The sequence below is a fragment of the Gossypium hirsutum genome, chromosome D09 (assembly GCF_007990345.1).
Source record: "Gossypium hirsutum isolate 1008001.06 chromosome D09, Gossypium_hirsutum_v2.1, whole genome shotgun sequence".
In the NCBI taxonomy this organism is placed as follows: Eukaryota; Viridiplantae; Streptophyta; class Magnoliopsida; order Malvales; family Malvaceae; genus Gossypium; species Gossypium hirsutum.
In genome coordinates this window covers 38,623,312-38,642,173 of record NC_053445.1, presented here as the reverse complement: position 1 = coordinate 38,642,173, position 18,862 = coordinate 38,623,312, and the positions used below count along the sequence as shown (strand labels likewise).

At 31.3% G+C, this 18,862-nt stretch overlaps 2 protein-coding genes and 1 pseudogene across 11 annotated transcripts; 1 reads left to right on the top strand and 2 right to left on the bottom strand.

The window, feature by feature from the left end:
* Positions 1 to 406: 406 nt before the first annotated feature.
* Positions 407 to 2,358, top strand: LOC107900466 (E3 ubiquitin-protein ligase PUB23). Its single transcript, XM_016826106.2, has one exon. The coding sequence runs from the start codon at positions 916 to 918 to the stop codon at positions 2,158 to 2,160; it is 1,245 nt and encodes a 414-aa protein (XP_016681595.2). The 5' UTR covers positions 407 to 915; the 3' UTR covers positions 2,161 to 2,358.
* A 1,351-nt stretch (positions 2,359 to 3,709) lies between these two features.
* Positions 3,710 to 12,350, bottom strand: LOC107900170 (uncharacterized protein At2g29880). Of its 10 annotated transcripts, XR_005918094.1 has the most exons (8): positions 11,879 to 12,350; positions 11,383 to 11,456; positions 10,088 to 10,149; positions 9,050 to 9,133; positions 6,968 to 7,314; positions 6,036 to 6,871; positions 5,482 to 5,562; positions 3,710 to 3,913 (listed from the first exon to the last, which is right to left on the bottom strand). XR_005918094.1 is itself a non-coding variant. In XM_016825892.2 (6 exons), exons 4-6 carry the CDS (start codon positions 9,057 to 9,059, stop codon positions 6,632 to 6,634), a joined length of 618 nt encoding a protein of 205 aa, XP_016681381.1. In that variant the 5' UTR covers positions 9,060 to 9,133; positions 10,088 to 10,149; positions 11,383 to 11,456; positions 11,879 to 12,344; the 3' UTR covers positions 6,400 to 6,631. The 10 variants fall into 10 exon arrangements, 1 of the variants encoding a protein (XP_016681381.1); XR_005918093.1 differs by having other exon boundaries at positions 6,036 to 7,314; XM_016825892.2 differs by lacking the exons at positions 3,710 to 3,913; positions 5,482 to 5,562 and having other exon boundaries at positions 6,400 to 6,871; positions 6,947 to 7,314; positions 11,879 to 12,344.
* Positions 12,351 to 12,907: 557 nt separating this feature from the next.
* Positions 12,908 to 14,419, bottom strand: LOC107900085 (E3 ubiquitin-protein ligase PUB24-like; annotated as a pseudogene).
* Between the last annotated feature and the right edge of the window lie 4,443 nt (positions 14,420 to 18,862).

Here is an 18,862-nt window from a genome sequence, read left to right as displayed (position 1 = left end):
AGTAAAATTGGAGTAATTAATTAATTAATTAATAGATACATGGATGAGTGCAGTTGGCACAAATGTAGAGGTTGTAAAACGGTAACGTCATTAAAGACGATCTCTTAGCATACCAACATTTTTTATTTTTAACGACAGACGTTTTCAGTTGACCTCAACAAATACATGGATTTCTTAAAGGCGCAGCCCATAAAATGCGTGGGGACTGGGGCGGATATCCACGAGCCACATGAGGAGCTGTGGGAACCACCCCATGCAACCCTCCATAACAAAACAAACCCTCTATTTTTTAATACAAATTACAAATGAATCCAAACTCTGTTATTACATATAAATCGCTACTGCTCATCCTTATGGGTATACATTGGTAAGTTATTTAACTTTAAAAAAAAAAAAAGAGTTGAAAATGATAATGAGAGAAAGTATTATTTAAAGAGAGAAAGTCAAAGTGGGAATAAGGATTGAGGAGCAGGGTATTGCAACACCGACGCCTGCCCCAAAGCTCCCCATTTAATGCCTTTAAACTAAAGTCGTTCGAATTTTTTATTCGATGCCAGACCCTTTTGAGCTTTTCTTCTTTCAAAACCTTGGAAATGGTCCTAATTAATTTCCCTTTCTCCATTTCCCTCTAATTTTGCATTGCGTGTTTTGACTTTATTTATTTATTATCAACAGCTTGCATTTGTCTATACCTTTTTCTCCTCTCCATGTATAAAATGCCTCCCTTTAACCCTCTCTCCCACCAGCCATTTTTGCAAGTGTTTTGAGTTCAGACTGAGTTTGAGGTAACTACATTTCATTCCATTTTTATTTCCCATCATCATATCTTCCATATATAGAGTGTCATAAAAGCTGGTTTTTGCTTTTTTTGCCTATAGAATTAGTAACTCCAAAATACATATATATATATAAAGTATGGATGAAATTGAGATTCCTTCCCTTTTTCTTTGTCCGATTTCCCTTCAACTAATGAGAGATCCTGTTACCATCTCAACTGGAATAACGTACGATAGAGACAGTATAGAGCAATGGTTGTTTTCATGCAAGAACAAGGTATGTCCGGTAACGAAACAAGTGTTACACGATTCAGATCTAATCCCAAATCACACTCTTCGTCGTTTGATCCAATCATGGTGCACAGTCAATGCTTCCCATGGAGTTGAAAGAATCCCAACACCGAAGCCTCCCATCGACAAAACCCAGATCGCCAAGCTCCTTAAAGATGCGAAAAAGTTCCCTGAGATGCAAGTCAAATGCCTTAAAAGGCTCAGATCAATCACCCTCGAAGGTGAAAGAAACAGAAGCTGCTTGGAAGCTGCTGGTGCAGTTGAATTCCTTGTTTCAATCATCAAGACTTATAATTCTACGTTATTACTTGAAACCGAAAGCAATGAAGGGCCCGAATTTTTAAAAGCCAGCGATGAAGCGTTGAGCATTCTTTATCATATCAAGGTCTCGGAAAGCTGTCTAAAAAGTATTATTAGCAATGATTATGAATTTGTGGAGAGTTTAGTGCAAATCCTGAGAAATGGTAGCTACCAATCTCGAGCATACGCCACGATGCTGTTAAAGGATATTTTTGAAGTGGCAGATCCAATCCATTTGATCAGCCTTACACCCGATTTCTTCACCGAAATCGTGCACACATTGCGTGATCAGATCTCGCAACAAGCCTCCAAGGCAGCATTGAAACTCCTGGTGGAGCTTTGTCCATGGGGAAGGAACAGGATCAAAGCCGTGGAAGGAGGAGCCGTGTTCGTCTTGATTGAGCTTCTTCTCGAAAGCTCCGACAAGAGAGCTTCGGAGCTGGCAATGGTTGTTTTGGACCAGCTCTGCGGTTGCGCCGAAGGGAGGGCGGAGTTCTTGAACCACGGAGCGGGGCTAGCGATGGTGTCGAAGAAAATATTCAGGGTTTCGCATGTGGTAAGCGGTAGGGCAGTGAGGATTCTGTCATCGATTTGCAGGTTTTCAGCAACATCTAGGGTACTTAAAGAGATGTTGCAAGTTGGGGTGGTGGCAAAGCTGTGTTTCGTGCTTCAACTTGGTAGTAGTTACAAGACCAAGGAAAAAGCAAGGGAGATGTTGATGTTGCACTCTAGGGTTTGGAGGAACCATTCTTGTATTCCATCTCATTTGTTGTCTTCTTATCCATCTTCTTGAGATTGGCGCTCTGATTTTTCTTTATTATTGCGTATGTAGATATATTGAAACAAGCATGGGGGAAATTAAAGCTGATCTCCATGCAACTAATATTGGAACCATACAAATTTAATAGGCATGAAATATTTGTCTATATGTAGACACTTTCCATGAGAATTTTGTTAATGGAGATATATGTCCACGAATTTTTGTTGAGAATCTGTATAATTTTAGATAATTTGATGATTTTAAAAATGAAATGATGATTTATTTTATGATTTTAATATTAATGTCAGCTTGTTATATTTTTAATAGTAAATCCATTAAAAGGAAAAGGAAAAAAAAAGTAAATGCAAACTTAAGCAGCGTACGTTTGGTTTATTGTAATGGAATAGAGCTGTAATTGAATAGAGCTGTAATGGAATAAAGCTGTAATTCGTAATTCAATTGTTTGGTTGAATGAAATGGAATAAAACTGTAATAGTATTCTTGTGTTTGGTTGAATGGAACGATGTTGTAATAGCATAAGGAAAAAAACTAAAATGACTAGAATACCCTTAGCAGAATTTTTTTTAGGTCGATGATTACTGTTATTGTTATTAAATTTTAATAAGATTATTATTAAAAATAATTTAATAAAAATAATAAATAATTTAACCATATTTTAACATAATTATTATTAAATATAATTTAATAAAATGATATATAATTTAATAAAATTCTTAATAAAATTATTATTATATGAATTAAAAAATCATAATATATAATACTATAAAAATAATATATAATCTACTTTATTATTTTTAAATTGCAATACATATTTAATGTGCTAAAATATCATCAGTGAAACAAATAATTTAATAATTCTACAATAAATAAAAACAAAATATTAGAAGTAATAAATAACTTGAGAATTATATTTCACATCCAAATATAATATTCATATATTAACAAAAAGTTACATGATTTCATTAGTTTATATGTCATAATCCATATGTTATAAAATTTTACAACATCAAAAAGGTACAACATTGTAATGACATTCTATCATGTCATTATACCATCCAAATATTACAAACACAAAAAGTTACCAAAATATCATCAACACAACCATGATTTTTAATGGTCATGCAAGAAATCTTCTGACCCATTTCAATCGCATAGAAGAAGGTAAACTAAAGAAAATGAGCAGTTGCGTTGGATGATATGGAATTTTGCTTAATGCGTGATAGCGCTCATCCTCAGTTAAACCTTCTACTTCACATAATGTTGGATATAATGTTAGAGCTCTTGCTTGAATGGTCATTTCTGACTTTTGTTGAATTAGCACTTCGGAGGCAATACTCCTACTGATTTAATTGCCAACAGTCCGTATGTTTTCCGCCAATAATGTAACACTCCTAACCCGTATACGTCGATAAATTAGGGTTACGAAGCGTTACCAGATAAAACGCAACTTAACACAGACATTCAATAGAATTCAAGAATTTTACATTTATATTAAATTAGTCAAATATGAAGTAAGTATAATTATAAATTTTACTTTAACCTTTTATAACAAAACATAACATTTCAGTTCAGTTAAACCGTAAGAAAAATAAGCTAGTTCCATATGGCTATTAATTATATATATACAGTACATTAAAGTACGACTCCCAAAATTTTATTTAGTCTATACATGCCATAAGTTAAAATTTAAACGTTTTAATACCGAGATAATAGATAGAGTGATGATATTCGCTAATGATCCCCGAGTCTGCAGCTTGGTTTTTAACTATAAAACAAAAGGACAAAAACAATCAAAGTAAGCTTTTATAGCTTAGTAAGTTTATAGCATATCTAAAATACATATAAACGAACATATGTATAAACATTGTATGCTTATAATCAAGTTACAGACATAATCATTAATTGCATATACTAATTTCTAATATACTTATCATTTGCATTTCATCGAATGCATATCTATGATCTTTCAAATACATAAGTCAAAAGCTTATATTTTACTTATCAACTACATGAACCAAATGCACATTTATACTTCTAATCCACATGTGTCGAATGCATACATGTATATTCAACAATTTTCATAACAACCAATATATGTGCCTATTCACTAAACACATAGATCCAAACATTTATATGCTCATCAAATACATATAAATAAATGTTCATATACTTATCCATTACATATAACCAAAATCATATATATATATCAAATGCATATAATCACTTAATTTAATAGATTCACCGGCACTTAGCTTGCTAGGCTTATAGCCTGATTCAGATCACCGGCACTTAGCCTGCTAGGTTTATAATCTGATTCAGATCACCGGCACTTAGCCTGCTAGGTTTATAACCTGGTTCAGATCACCTGATTCAGATCACCGGCACTTAGCCTGCTAGGTTTATAACCTGATTCAGATCACCGACACTTAGCCTGCTAGACGTATAGTCTGAATAATTTTACTGGCAATAAATCCGATTGATACTGAGCTTTAACAAAAGAATCTCAATTCACAGAAGTTGTATCTCATATTTGTATATAAAATCCACATAAAATTCAGCTCAATATTCATAACTTATATCTTTAAAACACATGGATATATATAAATCCCAATCATCAAATCTAACTTAAATAATTCAATAATTCAACCGAAACACATTTATATATATATAACCTCATACTTTAGATTCCACTAGTAATATCATAAGATTTAACTTATAATATACTATGTACTTTTAACATTTGAATTCCATATATACCTATATAATTTCATATACCTTTTCAATTCAAGATCTTATACATGTACATATATACATATTCGAATCTAACAAATATATATTACTCTATGCTTATATTCGAAACAAGAACTTGTACTTTTATACATTATACACATACATTTTCGAAATTAACACACATATATATAAATATAATTTCATACCTATACTCAATATAATTATTTATTCATATATATATGCTTATTCAATCCAACTTATACAAATATTTGATACATATATATATATATATCTTTATATATATATCTATTCGAACATCATGTAAACATATAAAACAATTAACATTAACTAAATTAAAACTTTATTGACATATATACATACCTATGTTCGAACACATCACATGCCTATAGTTCCATACCTAAATTATTTACAAAGACATTGATGTATATATATTTGTATATTCATACTCATTCGAACCTAACACATATATATACATAATTTTCATACTTCTCATTCGATTTATATACTTTTAATTTTAACTCAACATAAATACATTTGATATTCATACATGTAATAATAAAATTAAATAGCTAATAAACTTACCTCGGATATCAACGGACACGATCGACTATTCAACTACTTTCGTTTTTTTTCGATCCAAATCCGTTTTCTTTGTTTCTCGATCTAAACATATTCAAATTTAACCTTTTTATTCATCAAAACATTAAATTAAATCCAAAAATACATAAATGGAAAAATTACCATTTTGCCCCTAACATTTTACACTTTTTTGCAATTTAGTCCTTTTTGCTCAAAACACAAAATACACAAAATTTGACTACACTCCTTTAGGGCTGAATATTCATAGTATCTTTACAAGCCCACACATTTCATTTATTTCACATTTTAACCCCTCAAAAATTTATTTTTACAATTTAACCCTAATTACTCAAATTCATCAAAAATTCAAAGACAAAACATATTAATCTTTCACATATCTTTCATATTTCATCATCAACTATCACAAAGCTCAAGCATTCATCAATGGTACATTTCAAAATCATCAACAATTCATAAAATTAAGGCATGGGTTTTAAAGTATTCGAAGCAACGATCTCAAAAACGTAAAAATTATCGAAAACCGAACAAAAACGAACCTTGAATTTAAGCTTGAATATGGCCGAAACTTGACTAAGATTTAATGGCTTTCTTCCTTCTTGGTTTCGGCTAAGAAAGATGATAATAATCTAATGTTTTTATGCTTTTAACTATCTTATATTATAATATTTATTAATTACTAATTTAGCCTTATTTAAATAAATATAACTTATATATATAATAAGGTTAGTTTTGTCCTTAGCCATCCACTAACTATTTAGTGGTCTAATCGCATGTTTAAACCTTCCAAATAAAAAGACAACAACAAATAGATACTTTTAGCTTTAACCCCTAAATTTTTATTTTTACGCGATTAAGTCCTTTTTATTTAATCAGTTACTCAAACAACAAAATTTAAACACGAAAATTTCACACAATCAAATTCACACATAGTAAACTCCCAAAGGAATATTAAAATATTTTTTTGACTCAGATTTGTGGTCCCGAAACTACTATGTCCGATTAGGGTCGAAATCGGGCTGTCACAAATAAAGTGGCAGGATCATGAAATGAAGTAGGAGAAATATGATCACTTGCATCAGAAATCTTTTTTTTTCTTCTTTGAAAATGTGGAATCACCTTGGTTTCTAGCTGGTTACGGTTGTGTAGCTGAAAGATCTGTGTCATCCAAAGAAACATCAGCTTCGCATCCATAGAAATTGTTTCTTTCTTTATGAGTATTTGTAGTAGCTACATCATCAACATCTATTTCTTCAATACTATCAGCGGCTGTTTGAACATCTTTCCCAGTGGCTCGATCTTTTGCGTAAATAGCAGTAAGTTGGTCATAATAAGGGAAACTACAATGTTTAAATTGACCAGCTTCTTTATGACTCTATAAAAATGAGGAATTCATATTAGATATAAGTTTGGTCAACATAAGATAATAAAGACTTGAAATAATTATTACATTTATATATGAGTTCCACACCGTATCTTCAGCAACAACAAGCTGCCTATGTTCATCCCAACCAAAACTGCTATTGTTTTTTCCACTAAGCATGCCATAAACGATTGACCAATCCCTTTTCAATATCTTAATCCTCAATTCAAGATTAGGTTTAGCCTTCAACATGGCATTGGGTAAAACTTTTTCTAACATTTTTTCCAACTCATTTAAATAACCGGCTTTAAATCCCATATCAGCATTGAAGGTTCCAACATTGTGCAAGTCGACCATACAGGCAACCAACACAACATCTTCTTCTGTAACCCATTTCCTTTTGGTTCCTCGAGAATTTTGGGAAGAAACACTTGATTGTGAAAAGTCTGACATAACTATCTTAAGAAAAAAACAAATTAAAATTAAGTTCAATATCATGAATCAAAAGGTCAACACTTTATAAAATTATAACACATGATGAATCAAAAGAAAATAAATTATAATACAACAAGTCTAGTACAATATAAAAAACAATTCAAACACCACCAAAGTTTCATAAACTAGATACATGAAATAACATAAACAAATTAATGTTTACTATTTTTACCCTAAACCTAACTAATTTCTAGATGCTGGCCATTCATCGAACATTTGGTTGACTAGTTCCATCCTCCAAGTAGCCCATGCATTTTATGGATGAATATTTACGATATTCGGTTCATCGTCATCTATCACATTACTAGGTAATCCTTCTCCCAACTCCGCTTTAATAGGATCAAGACTCATATAGGTTCGAATAAAATTATGGAGTAAACAACATGCAATAATGATTCTATTGTGCATCCTCACAGGATAGAATGATGGACTCCTAAGTATTCCCCATCTAAGTTTTAATAACCTAAAACATTTTTCAATAACATTACGTGCTGAAGCATGTTTCATATTGAAAAATTCTTCCGGAGTACTTGGCTGGTAACCCTGACGCCACTCATTCAAATGATATCTTTGTCCTCTAAAAGGTGCAAGAAATCCCTCACAATTTGTGTATCCAACATCAACTAGATAATAACAACCTGTAAAAAAAATTATTTGTCATGGTTAATTTCCAAAAAAATTTGATCTTAAAGATGAATTCAAAGTCCTCTAATTTTGCACTTTACCATGAGGAACTTTTAGTCCATATTTCTTACTAATGGCATCTCGAAGAACCCGTCCATCAGCAACAGAACCTTCCCAACCAGGAATAACATAAACAAAATGCATCTCAGGTGTACAAACACCTAACATATTTGTTGCTATGTCACCTTTTCGCATTCGATATCTAGATTTATCAACTGTTGGAACCCTAATCTTGATGTGGGTTCTATCTAAAGCACCTAAGCAATTCTAAATCACATGTATAAAACCTTGAGTTAGGATACTATATTTAAATCTAAATCAACTAAATTATGTACAAGCTATATATAGAACTCACTCCAATACCTTCAACCATTTCCACATTGGGTCTGTAGAATTAGCTATAATTGGCTCTGCCTTTTTAAATAACACATCTTATAAGCGTATGATAGCATTTAAAACATTGTGAAATGATTTACTAACGGTTTCCCCGGACCTATTAAAGTGATGCTTGATAACTAGATTTTTAAGGTGATGAGAAATGATATGTAAAAACATTGCCACTTGCTCATCAACAAGCATGTTCCTTGACAACTTCAATTCCCCTAAAGTTTGTAATATCTCACATGGTTTAAAAAAAGTAATTCTATTCATCCTAACTTGTTCAATACATGTCTCGTCACTAGCATATACAAGTCTTTTCACATAATCTCGTTTTACATAAAAATCTAAAATATAGGATCTAATCCTTGGTCTATAAGTATGTAGGCTATGGATGGCACCCAATGTAACTAAGAACCAACTCGCAACTGTACACATTTGCAACCATATTGTCAATGCAATACCAATTTTTTTACGCCTCACACTTTGTACTATTAAAGGCAGACAAACTATTACTGTAAGATATTAAAGTGTTACATATCTTTAAATCGTAGTAATAGGGTCACATTTCTCCAATACTAATTTCAATAACAGTAAAATAAAATCAACGAATTTAATTGCCAAAGAACTTACAGTGATTCATTGAATACAAGACACTCAACTGTGGGTGGAGGAAGCAATCAAACAAGCCAAAGAAGAAGAGAAAGCAATAACACACTATCAAAGAAAAATGAATAATACATATTAAGAATCTTTACAAAGCAGAAAATAGAAATTACAACTATTTTTGCAAGTAAAAAACTTGAAATTCATTTCTTTATCAATCACCCAAAAAAGAAAAAAAAAAGAAAGAAAAGTAAAGAATGTGTTTTTGTGGATTTGATTAATTGGTGACTGATGTTTAATAATTATTTTTTTAAAAAAATACCCATTTAATACATCCACATCCAAAAAACATAGTTTCTAGTTCTACAGAAACATACATATATTATATGAAAATTTTTAAAATATTCGATATTTAATTTACCTCCTAAAAAGTTTGTATTCATTCTCACATTGTAATTAACTAATGTTTTATTTGAATTAATAATTGTGAATAGAAAAATATATATTATTTTGTTTGAATAGTTAAAATTAGTAAAAAGAAAAACATAATATGAATTTAATAATTTTTATGAGAAAATAAAATAAGGTCTTAATTTCTTTTATTTTGTATTAACTCAATTCGATTATAGGTATATAGTGTGTTAAATATCTTAAAAGTTATGTATTTTAAAATATTCGATTATTATTTGTATTTAAATAAAATCTAAAACTCCATATACATTACATTCTTACCATAACATGATTTATTTGCAGCATTTTACTCTTTTTTTTTTGTTTCGTTTGTTGAGATAATTTTTGTAGTGTTAATTATAATTTTTAATCAAACAATATAAGTAATATAAAATATTGTTTGAAGACTAAAATTAAATATAACATAAATTAAAGTTATCAAAAATAAAAATAGTTAAAAAATATATTAAAAGATTAAAATAGTTTTAAATGAAACATATCAAAAATAAAAACATATTGAAAATTAAATATAACCAAAATGTTGTTGTTTAAAGTAAAAAGATCAAATCCGAATTGTAAATGTAATTTAACATGTATATATTGTCTTGTTGCTACCTTAGCACACCCTTGAGTGATATTTTTCCCCTTCTTGTTGCTACCTTCAACCACTCTTTTAGCTAAAACACAAACCATTCCATTATTTCAAGAGGATACACATTTAACACATAATGGTTCCAACTAAAAAATCCAAATAAAAATAAACTTAACAAGAAACCAAAGGCAAAATGAATGGAAAACATGAAAATGTCCTTAGCAACCATGTAAATGCTAGATAAAATCTGCAACTTTTGAATCAATCAAAATAAATGAAAACCAGTGGAAAAATGAGGGTAATGAACACCAATGATTTGAGCACACATATACCAATAATATATATTTGAAGTCAATATGGTAAGATGGTCCATCCTCATGCAAATGTTATCAATACAAATCAACAATGATTAAAAAAAACCAGCCCACATTAGCTTCAATCTCAGAGTCAGATCATACAAACAATTGACTATCAAATGATTATGATGGACTAAGATTCATGCTTGTGCTAAGCAAGAATTGCAAAAGCACAAAGCCTGAGTCAGATTCAGGCTTGTGTTAACTAACTATACCACAGCAACATAAAGACTGAAAAAACATCCATAAAACAAACTTACAAATTTACAAGATTTGTAATAATATCATGAGTCATGGAATTGAAAATTCTGTAGAATTTAAAGAAAATCATATCTTCGTTAAGACTATTGTGAAGGTTCCTACTTAGAACTAACTCATTAACATTTTAAATAGAACACAATTTTCAACATTGGAACTGAATAGCGTAGAAAGTTAGCATCACATAATTACTGCCAAAAAAATGCAATAAAGGGCTTTATCTGATCTTTAAGTCTGAAAATGGGTACATGCATGGTAAACACTTTTTACTTGGTACTATAAATACTAAGAAAATAAAAAAAAATGAAATGAATTTGCTACATTAGCCAACAAATTTGAATCCAACAAAACAAAAAGGATGGCGAGATTATAGACAAAAACTAAGTATGTATATCATTTTCTTGCATTCCACTTCTAAATCTTTCCTAGAGAGAATATGAACGAAAAAGTATGCTCATTTTCTATCATTCTTTCCACCAATCCTCTATCCTCCTAGTTTTCAAAACACTCCACCAATAAAATTTTAAAGTTAACCACAACAACATAATGCATACGGTACATTCCAAGAGGACAGAAAATGCAAAGAAATAAATGCTCTTACTTCTTTCAACTTATAACATTATACTAACAAAATTTAAGAAAAAGAAAGAAAGAAGAGGAAGAAAAAGTAGCATTTAAGGTTAAGAACACAGTTTGAAAATTACCATGTTCTCATTGTATTCTTCTGAATACTCTGATCCATCTCATCTAAAACATGTGATCTAAAAAGCACATCAAACTGTATCAAATAAAGCATCATTAAACAAAATCCAGTAAAAAGAACCATTGCACTAAAAGCAATCTAATTTTGCAACGTCTAAAACTTCCATCTAAACTCCATAAAAGGCCTAACATAGGGTCATATTTTTTTGGCGGAACTAGGGACAAGCAGCAAGGTAAGAAATATATCCAATTTCTAAAGAGGACCCAAAACCCTAATTCCCAACATGGGCCATTCAGCATCACAAAGGACTGATACATCAAATTTCAGGATAGTTGTTACCAAATATTTCCACATATTCTACAACTACATTAAACTAATCAAACGTTCGAACCCAGTATCCAATTAATTAAAATCCCAAAAAACTGAAATTATCAATCAAATGTTTAATTGATAAGATTAAACGAAAACCTAATGAAACAAGAAAAATATAATATTACATGCCTCTGGTTCATAGATTATCTCGATTGCATTGTAAAACTCCTCAATAGGCCGCTCTTTCCGCCTCACCATAATAGCAGCTGCTATAGCCGAAGAAACGATTTGAAGGCCTCTCTATTTTCTCTCTATTTTGTCAAAGGGAGAACAGGTTGGTGAGGATAGAAGCATGAAAAAGAGGGAGATAAGGTTGGGAGGAAATGGGAAGAAGAATGAGAAAGAGGAAAAATGCTTAGACGTGAGAAAGAAATGAGGGTAAAATTGAAAGTTAGAGGAAATTTTTCACCCACCCATTCCCTGAATCGTTATTCCTGACCCAGACAACCGAATTGTAAACAGAACTTTTGCCTTGAATAATCCCGTTTGGAATAGGGCTGTAATAGCTCATTACAGCCAACCAACCATTGAGTTCAGCTGTAATGTAGCTAACCAAACATACTCTAAGCGGCCCATGCATCTCTTCTCCATTCAAGAAAAAAATGGGTTTAGAATTCTTGGACAATTATTTAATTCTGTAATAAAAGAGGTTAACATTATAATTAATTATCTTTAATTACTCACTTTTAAAATTAAAAAAAATTAAATTACTTTAAATTATTTTAAGAAAGATCAATTTACTCCGAAATTAAAAAAGAAGATATAGTCGCAACAAGACTTACAACTAAAAGAAAAAGAAGCAAATCATTGACCAAGTTATTTCAACATTGATCCCTTTGAAATTTCATCTTATTTTAAAATTATTTTATAAAACTGGAAATTAAAAATTATAAGTTTTTATTAATTTGATTTTATAATATATGTTAGCTTGAATAAGATTATAAATTCCATTTATATATCATATAATTGGAAACATGCCTTTGAGCAGTGATAATGTTGTTATAAGTTAAAACTAAAGAAATGGTTAATTATTTCGTATTTGTATTATAATCATAATTTCATTTGGGTCTGATTAAGAATTTACCAATAACTCATTTTACATAAAATTTAAAATATTCTATTTATAATAAAAATACACACTGGACACATGTGTCTGAGGTGTGAAATATAAAATAGGTAGATGTGATTGACCGTCAAATTAAGAACTCAAACCCAAGTTTGAATTCAAATGTTTAGGAGAAGACGACACTTTGATTTGGATTCTGATTTTTACCTTTATCAACTATACACCATACGCATTTCTTCATTTTCATCCGGTATCCATGTTAATCAACTCTAAACTGTGATCATTCCTATAATTTAGTCACCAAGGCTACCTTTGGTACCTGGTTAACAGATAAACAGCAATACAAGGAGAATTATTCCATAAATTAGAGTGCGGTCTGAGGACCTCTCTGGCTTTCTGTTTGAGATAGGTTGAACAATCAGCTTGAATCACCATGCAAAGCTTTGTTACCGCCCCAACCCTCAACATCTCTGAAAGGACTTCTTTTGTTGCTGCATTTTTGGAGATTAATGAAAGTATGTGAACAGCTTGATCATCTGTTGCTGGTGACACTCTTAGGATCCTTTTAGCCACCATAGCTATGCTTCCTGCATGGCTAAGAAACTCGGCTCTTCCATCAGCGCATGAACATAGATGTGCCAAAAGGTTGAAGATCAGTTCAGTGATGTTCTTTTCGGGTTTTCGAGTTCCAATTCGACGAGCTCGAACATCGCGTTGGCTTGGACGATTTTTGATCTGTTTCTTCCCCAAAGGCATACTTGTATCAGAATTTGCAAGGCGGATTTGGTTGCTTGTTGAGAGAATTTCAGTTTAAGTACCCTTAACATTTCTTCCATGAATTCGGATTTCAATTTCTCCAGCAACCTTGTATTTGCAGCCTCAATCACTCTTTTCAGGACTTGCATGGCAAGAGTCTTGACAACAACAGGATTCGCAATGTCACACCCTTGAATCCATGTTAAACAGTCGATGATTCGTTGATTTTCATTCACAGCAGCCTTGATTTCACCAGATGGTGTCCAAGTAAGATATAGAATTCTCAAAGCTTGTTCAACACCAATAGTTTTACTTTGATTACAACATCTTATCAACAACAAAACCATAGCTTTAGGGACATCGGCTTCCTCCATAAACTTGCTATTGTCCTTTGCTAGGACTTGCAATTTTTTCAAAGCATTTACATACAAACCAGGAACTTCAAGTTCACGAATGAGTTTAAGAAGACGACTCTTACAGAGAGGAGATTTCGGAGTAGGGACTCTATCGATACCACCGCTCGCATTTTCCGTGGACCAAGCCTGAATCAGCCGCCGGAGCGTGTGATTTGGCGTTAAACAAGAACTGGATGGCAGAACCTGCTTGGTTACAGGGCAAATGGTGTCCTTGGCTGTCTTCAGCCATTGCTCTATGCTTTCTCTGTCGTAAGTAATGCATGTAACAGCTGTAACAGGGTCTTTCATGATTTGCAGCGATATGGGGCAGATGAAATATTGAGGAATTTCAATCTCATCCATTGGGGTAGTAGCTCAAACTCAAGAGACTTAGAAAAACTTTACCTGTCAAGCCAAAATGGTAAGAGAAAGTGGCTTATATATATGAAAGGGTGGTTCTAAGTATACGTAAAAGTTTAAATAATTATATTATAAAAAAGTCATTGTCCATATTGTGTGCTTCTTTTATCTTCTTCAGCTTGTTTTACCAGTAGTACTTTCTTATGTAAGGGTTTTCAATGGTCAACACGTGAGAAACAACGCAAATCACATTGGGTTGGAAATGTCTTCCAACTACTAAATGAACGCCACATGGCAATTGCTTAGTGGTCAGGCTGAGCCAGGAAAGGACAATGGTGGGTCAAAAGGGATTCCACCGCCCACACTCCTTCCTTAAAAATGAATTTAATCAAGTGGTCACTGTTTCTTAAGACCAATATTTTGTACTCTTTTTTCCAAGCTAAATAAAGAATCAGAGATTGAAGTAAAATATTATTAAATCCCTAAAACTAATTTTCTTTTCCCTTGAGTTTGGAGGTAAAAAGATTTGTACTAGCATTTGCAAATTAAAATATACAATTTCAGTTTGAGGCCCAATTTTCGTGTCAAATAATTTGATTCTTTTAAAAATTATGTGTTATATATACATTCTCCTTTTTTTTTGGACAAAATTTTGTATTTTTTTTTAAAGGGAGAAATATATAGCTATAAAAAAAAGTCGGGACATATATGTTATCATCACATAGGATTCATTAAAAGAAACTTGACCCGGAGATTAAAATTATATATTCTGAAAAGTACAAGGACCTTTAGTAAAATTTTACCAAAAAGAAAAGACTGAAGAAATAAAATTTTACCAAAGAAAAGTTGGCGATTTGGATTTTGGGAAAAAAGAAAGTAAACCAAACCAAACCCATAATAATGCCAATAGAAGCAAGGCAAGCACTTCGTGGAATTCAAACTTATTGAATGCATTTTCAAAGTTTTGTTCACCATTTAATGTTATTGTTTACCCAAAGATGGAAATTGCCAACAAAAGTTTAGCTTACCCATATCCCCTTTAATTTATTTCTTTATTATGTTCAATCTACTCTACTTAAATTATCATTCACATTTATATGCTTAATTAATTTTGAATCAAAAGTAAATTGAGGGCCAGTTTAGCATTATTTTTAAGAAATATTTTTGAAACAAAAATTACTTTTGGGGAGAAGTTAAAATTTTTTACTAATTATGTCAAAATCACTTTTGGCCCAATCTTGGAGGTTAGAAAAACACTTTTTCTCTCAAAAAAGTATATTATTTAACAATATTTTTATCTCAAAAGTGTTTCTTAGAAGTAATGTTAAACTTGTCATGAATCTTAACTTGATTGCATCAATGTTGTTGCCAATGCAGGAGGTCATGGATTCAAGTGCACTGAGACGCATCATCATCCTATTTAAGAGTTTGGGAGGAGCTATAGATAGTTCTAGGCACTATATCAAAAAGAGTATACGATAAGAACCTATAATGAGATTAATGTTAAAAAATTGAACAAAAAAATGTATATGATTAATTTATTAACTATGAATGTCATTTGAGAATTGTAATTTATCATATGTCAGAAAATAATCAACTCAAAAAAAAAAATAGAGGAGCCAGATTTTATATCATTTTTAAAGGCAAATTATACAATTAGTCGTCTAATTATTAGATTTTTTTTTGGTCATCAAATTATAAAAAAAATTCAATTTTGTCACTAACGTTATTGTTCGATTTTGTTTTGGTCACCCTATATTAAATTGTTAACGAAAATTATGATGTAACCTTTTTAATTGGCATAATACCACAGTTAGTCCTCAACACTTACACATTCTATCAATTTGGTCTTAATTCTCAATAATCCAATAAATTTAACCTCTGTATTACAAATTTCATCAATTTAGTCCTCAAACTTTTCACCAATCAAATTTCGTTTTATTTTTACCACCAAATCAGTCTTTCTTTCTTCAACCACCCTTGTGTCAACCACTAGCCACCATTCTCTTATTGACCAAAGCCCTTGTAATGGCCCAAATTTAAGGTTATCAGAATAGTGGTTTCGGGACCACAAATCCGATGAGGAAAATTTTATTTTTCTTATATTTTTATGGTCTAAGATTTCACAAAATTATTTCATGAAAATTTTGTTCGAAAATTTTGACGCTTGGGCACTCAATTTAGTCAAAAGGACTAAATTGTAAAAAGTGCAAAAGTTGAGTTCTACATGTTAGAAGTGTCCAATTATTATGAAATTTTAAATTGGAGGTATTTATATGGTAATTAGACCATTGGTTAAGTTGTTAGACAAAAATGGACATGAGATAAGTGAAATAGGAAATTTTTAAGTTAGGGGCAATTTGATAATCTAGTAATTAAAATGAATTAAAAGGGAAAAAGATGGCAAATTATGCTCATCTTCTTCATTTGGACGAAATCAGTAAGGGGGGAAGCCATGGTTATGGTTTTCAAGCTTCCAAGCTCCATAGTAAGTGATCCCAAGTCCCGTTTTTAATGTTCTTTACGTTTTTGGAGTCCCGATAGCTTAATTTAGCTTATTCTAGCAATAATTTAACCTAGGGTTTATATTTGGAAAAATACCCATAGGTAAAAAGTGTTTATTTTGATGTTTTATGATAGAATATGAAGTTATAAATTATGTTAAACAACTTTTTCTAGCCGATTTTAAGCGAAAACGAGTAAGTTGACATAATCGGTAAAAATCTCTAATGTACATAAGTATGTGTTAGAGTGAGAATTTGATGTTGTCATAGAAGAGAAAAATGTTCAGCATGTCATAAAACATAGGAATATGAAATGAAGTTTAATTTCCCGGCCTTGGGGCAAAAATGTAATTATGTAAAAGTTTAGGGGCAAAATCATAATTTTGAAAAAGTTAGAGTCGAGGGCTGTTTTGATGAATGTGAGTATTAAATAAGTTAAATTTGCTATTTTAGACCAAGAAGAACGAAACTCGATGTTAGACAAAGGGAAGAATAAAGTTGAAGACTAAGTTGGTGAATTGAGCTATATTTGGTATCGAGATAAGTTTACAGTAAATAAATGTAATATTTCAATAATTATTATTAATGCTGCTATTTTCCAGCAACTATGAATTTATTTCATGAATTTATTTGGTGATTATCCAAGCATGAAATGATAGAGAATTAAAATTAAATAGTCCCGTTGATACATAAGGATGGTACTGGATACGAATGTCATGACATTTGGGTAAAGAGGTCCCATGTAAGACCATGTCTAGGACATGGCATTGGCACCGAGATGAGAGGTCTCATGTAAGACCATGTCTGGGACATGGCGTTGGCACCGAGATGAGAGGTCCCCCGTAAGACCATGTCTGGGACATGGCATGGGCACCGACATGAGAACATCCCATGTAAGACCATGTCTGGGACATGGCTTTGGCATGTTATTATCAGAGAGACCCGAGTATCCTTATTATTCCAATGTAGCTCAACGGGATAGTAAACGAATCATGTTCATGAAAGTTCAGTTAAGAGCATAAATGACAAGCTCAGGTAAGTTATAAGAGTTAAGAATTTATTATATTATCAAATGATACTCAACATTTCAGCAAGGGAAGAGTAAGTTATGATCACAAGTTAACTAAGTAAACAAGCAAGAGAACTAGAATGAGATTAACTAAAGAGTAAACTAGAGATATAGACACTTGAGTTTAATTATTTGAGTTAAATATTGTTATTTATTTACTAGTAAACTTACTAAGCTTTATGCTTACGTCTTTTATTTCTCTTTCTCTAATAGTATTGCAAGGCTACTTCAAGGATCCTAAAGAAGTCGGAGATCATCCACACTATCAACCACAGCAACTCGGTATTTTTATGTTGAACCATGTTGAGTATGGCATGTATAGGGATTTAGTTATTTTAAATGTTTTTATTTATGATCTTGATAAAGAATGATGTGTAAGTATTTGATGATGAATGGTTGCTAAAATGGTTATGTATGGAAGTGTTTGTTGTTATAAGAGTCTAAGTGATAAACTATGCATGGAAATCATAAAAGGGAAAAATTTTGCAGAGAAACAGAATTCAGGCAGCAACAGGGACGTGACTTTGAAAAATCACCTAGGATAGTATAAAATGAATTAAAGATTGAATGATATATGTATTTAAATCTTGTTGAGTCTATTTTCACATAAAAATAACGGTGTAGCAAAAGGAATTTTATATTTTAAGATATGTGAATTTTGGTGAGACAGGGTCAGAACAGTTTTTGGTGTCCCCTGTTTTGAGTTTAGAAAATCATTAAAAATTGTATAAAAATATTTATGAGTTTTAGTTTATATGTATAGATTTCTTATGGAGTATATTTTATTTATAAACAAGCAGTAGCACTATATGAAAATCTCACAATGATAAATTTTATTTTTAGTGATAAGAGGTTAGGGCAGTCGATTGGTGAAACAAAGGATACTTTAACTAATAAAATGTACTAATTGGCTAAACCAAAAATTCTAAAAATTTTATGGTAGGAAGATATATGAGTCT

What these genes read in the sequence shown, in the direction of transcription:
- LOC107900466 (XM_016826106.2), top strand. Translation starts at nt 916, where the DNA reads ATGGATGAAATTGAGATTCCTTCCCTTTTTCTTTGTCCGATTTCCCTT.
- LOC107900170 (XM_016825892.2), bottom strand. An exon ending in TGTGGAACTCATATATAAAT is followed by an intron (nt 6,872 to 6,946) that starts GTAATAATTATT and finishes TCATTTTTATAG; the next exon opens with AGTCATAAAGAAGCTGGTCA.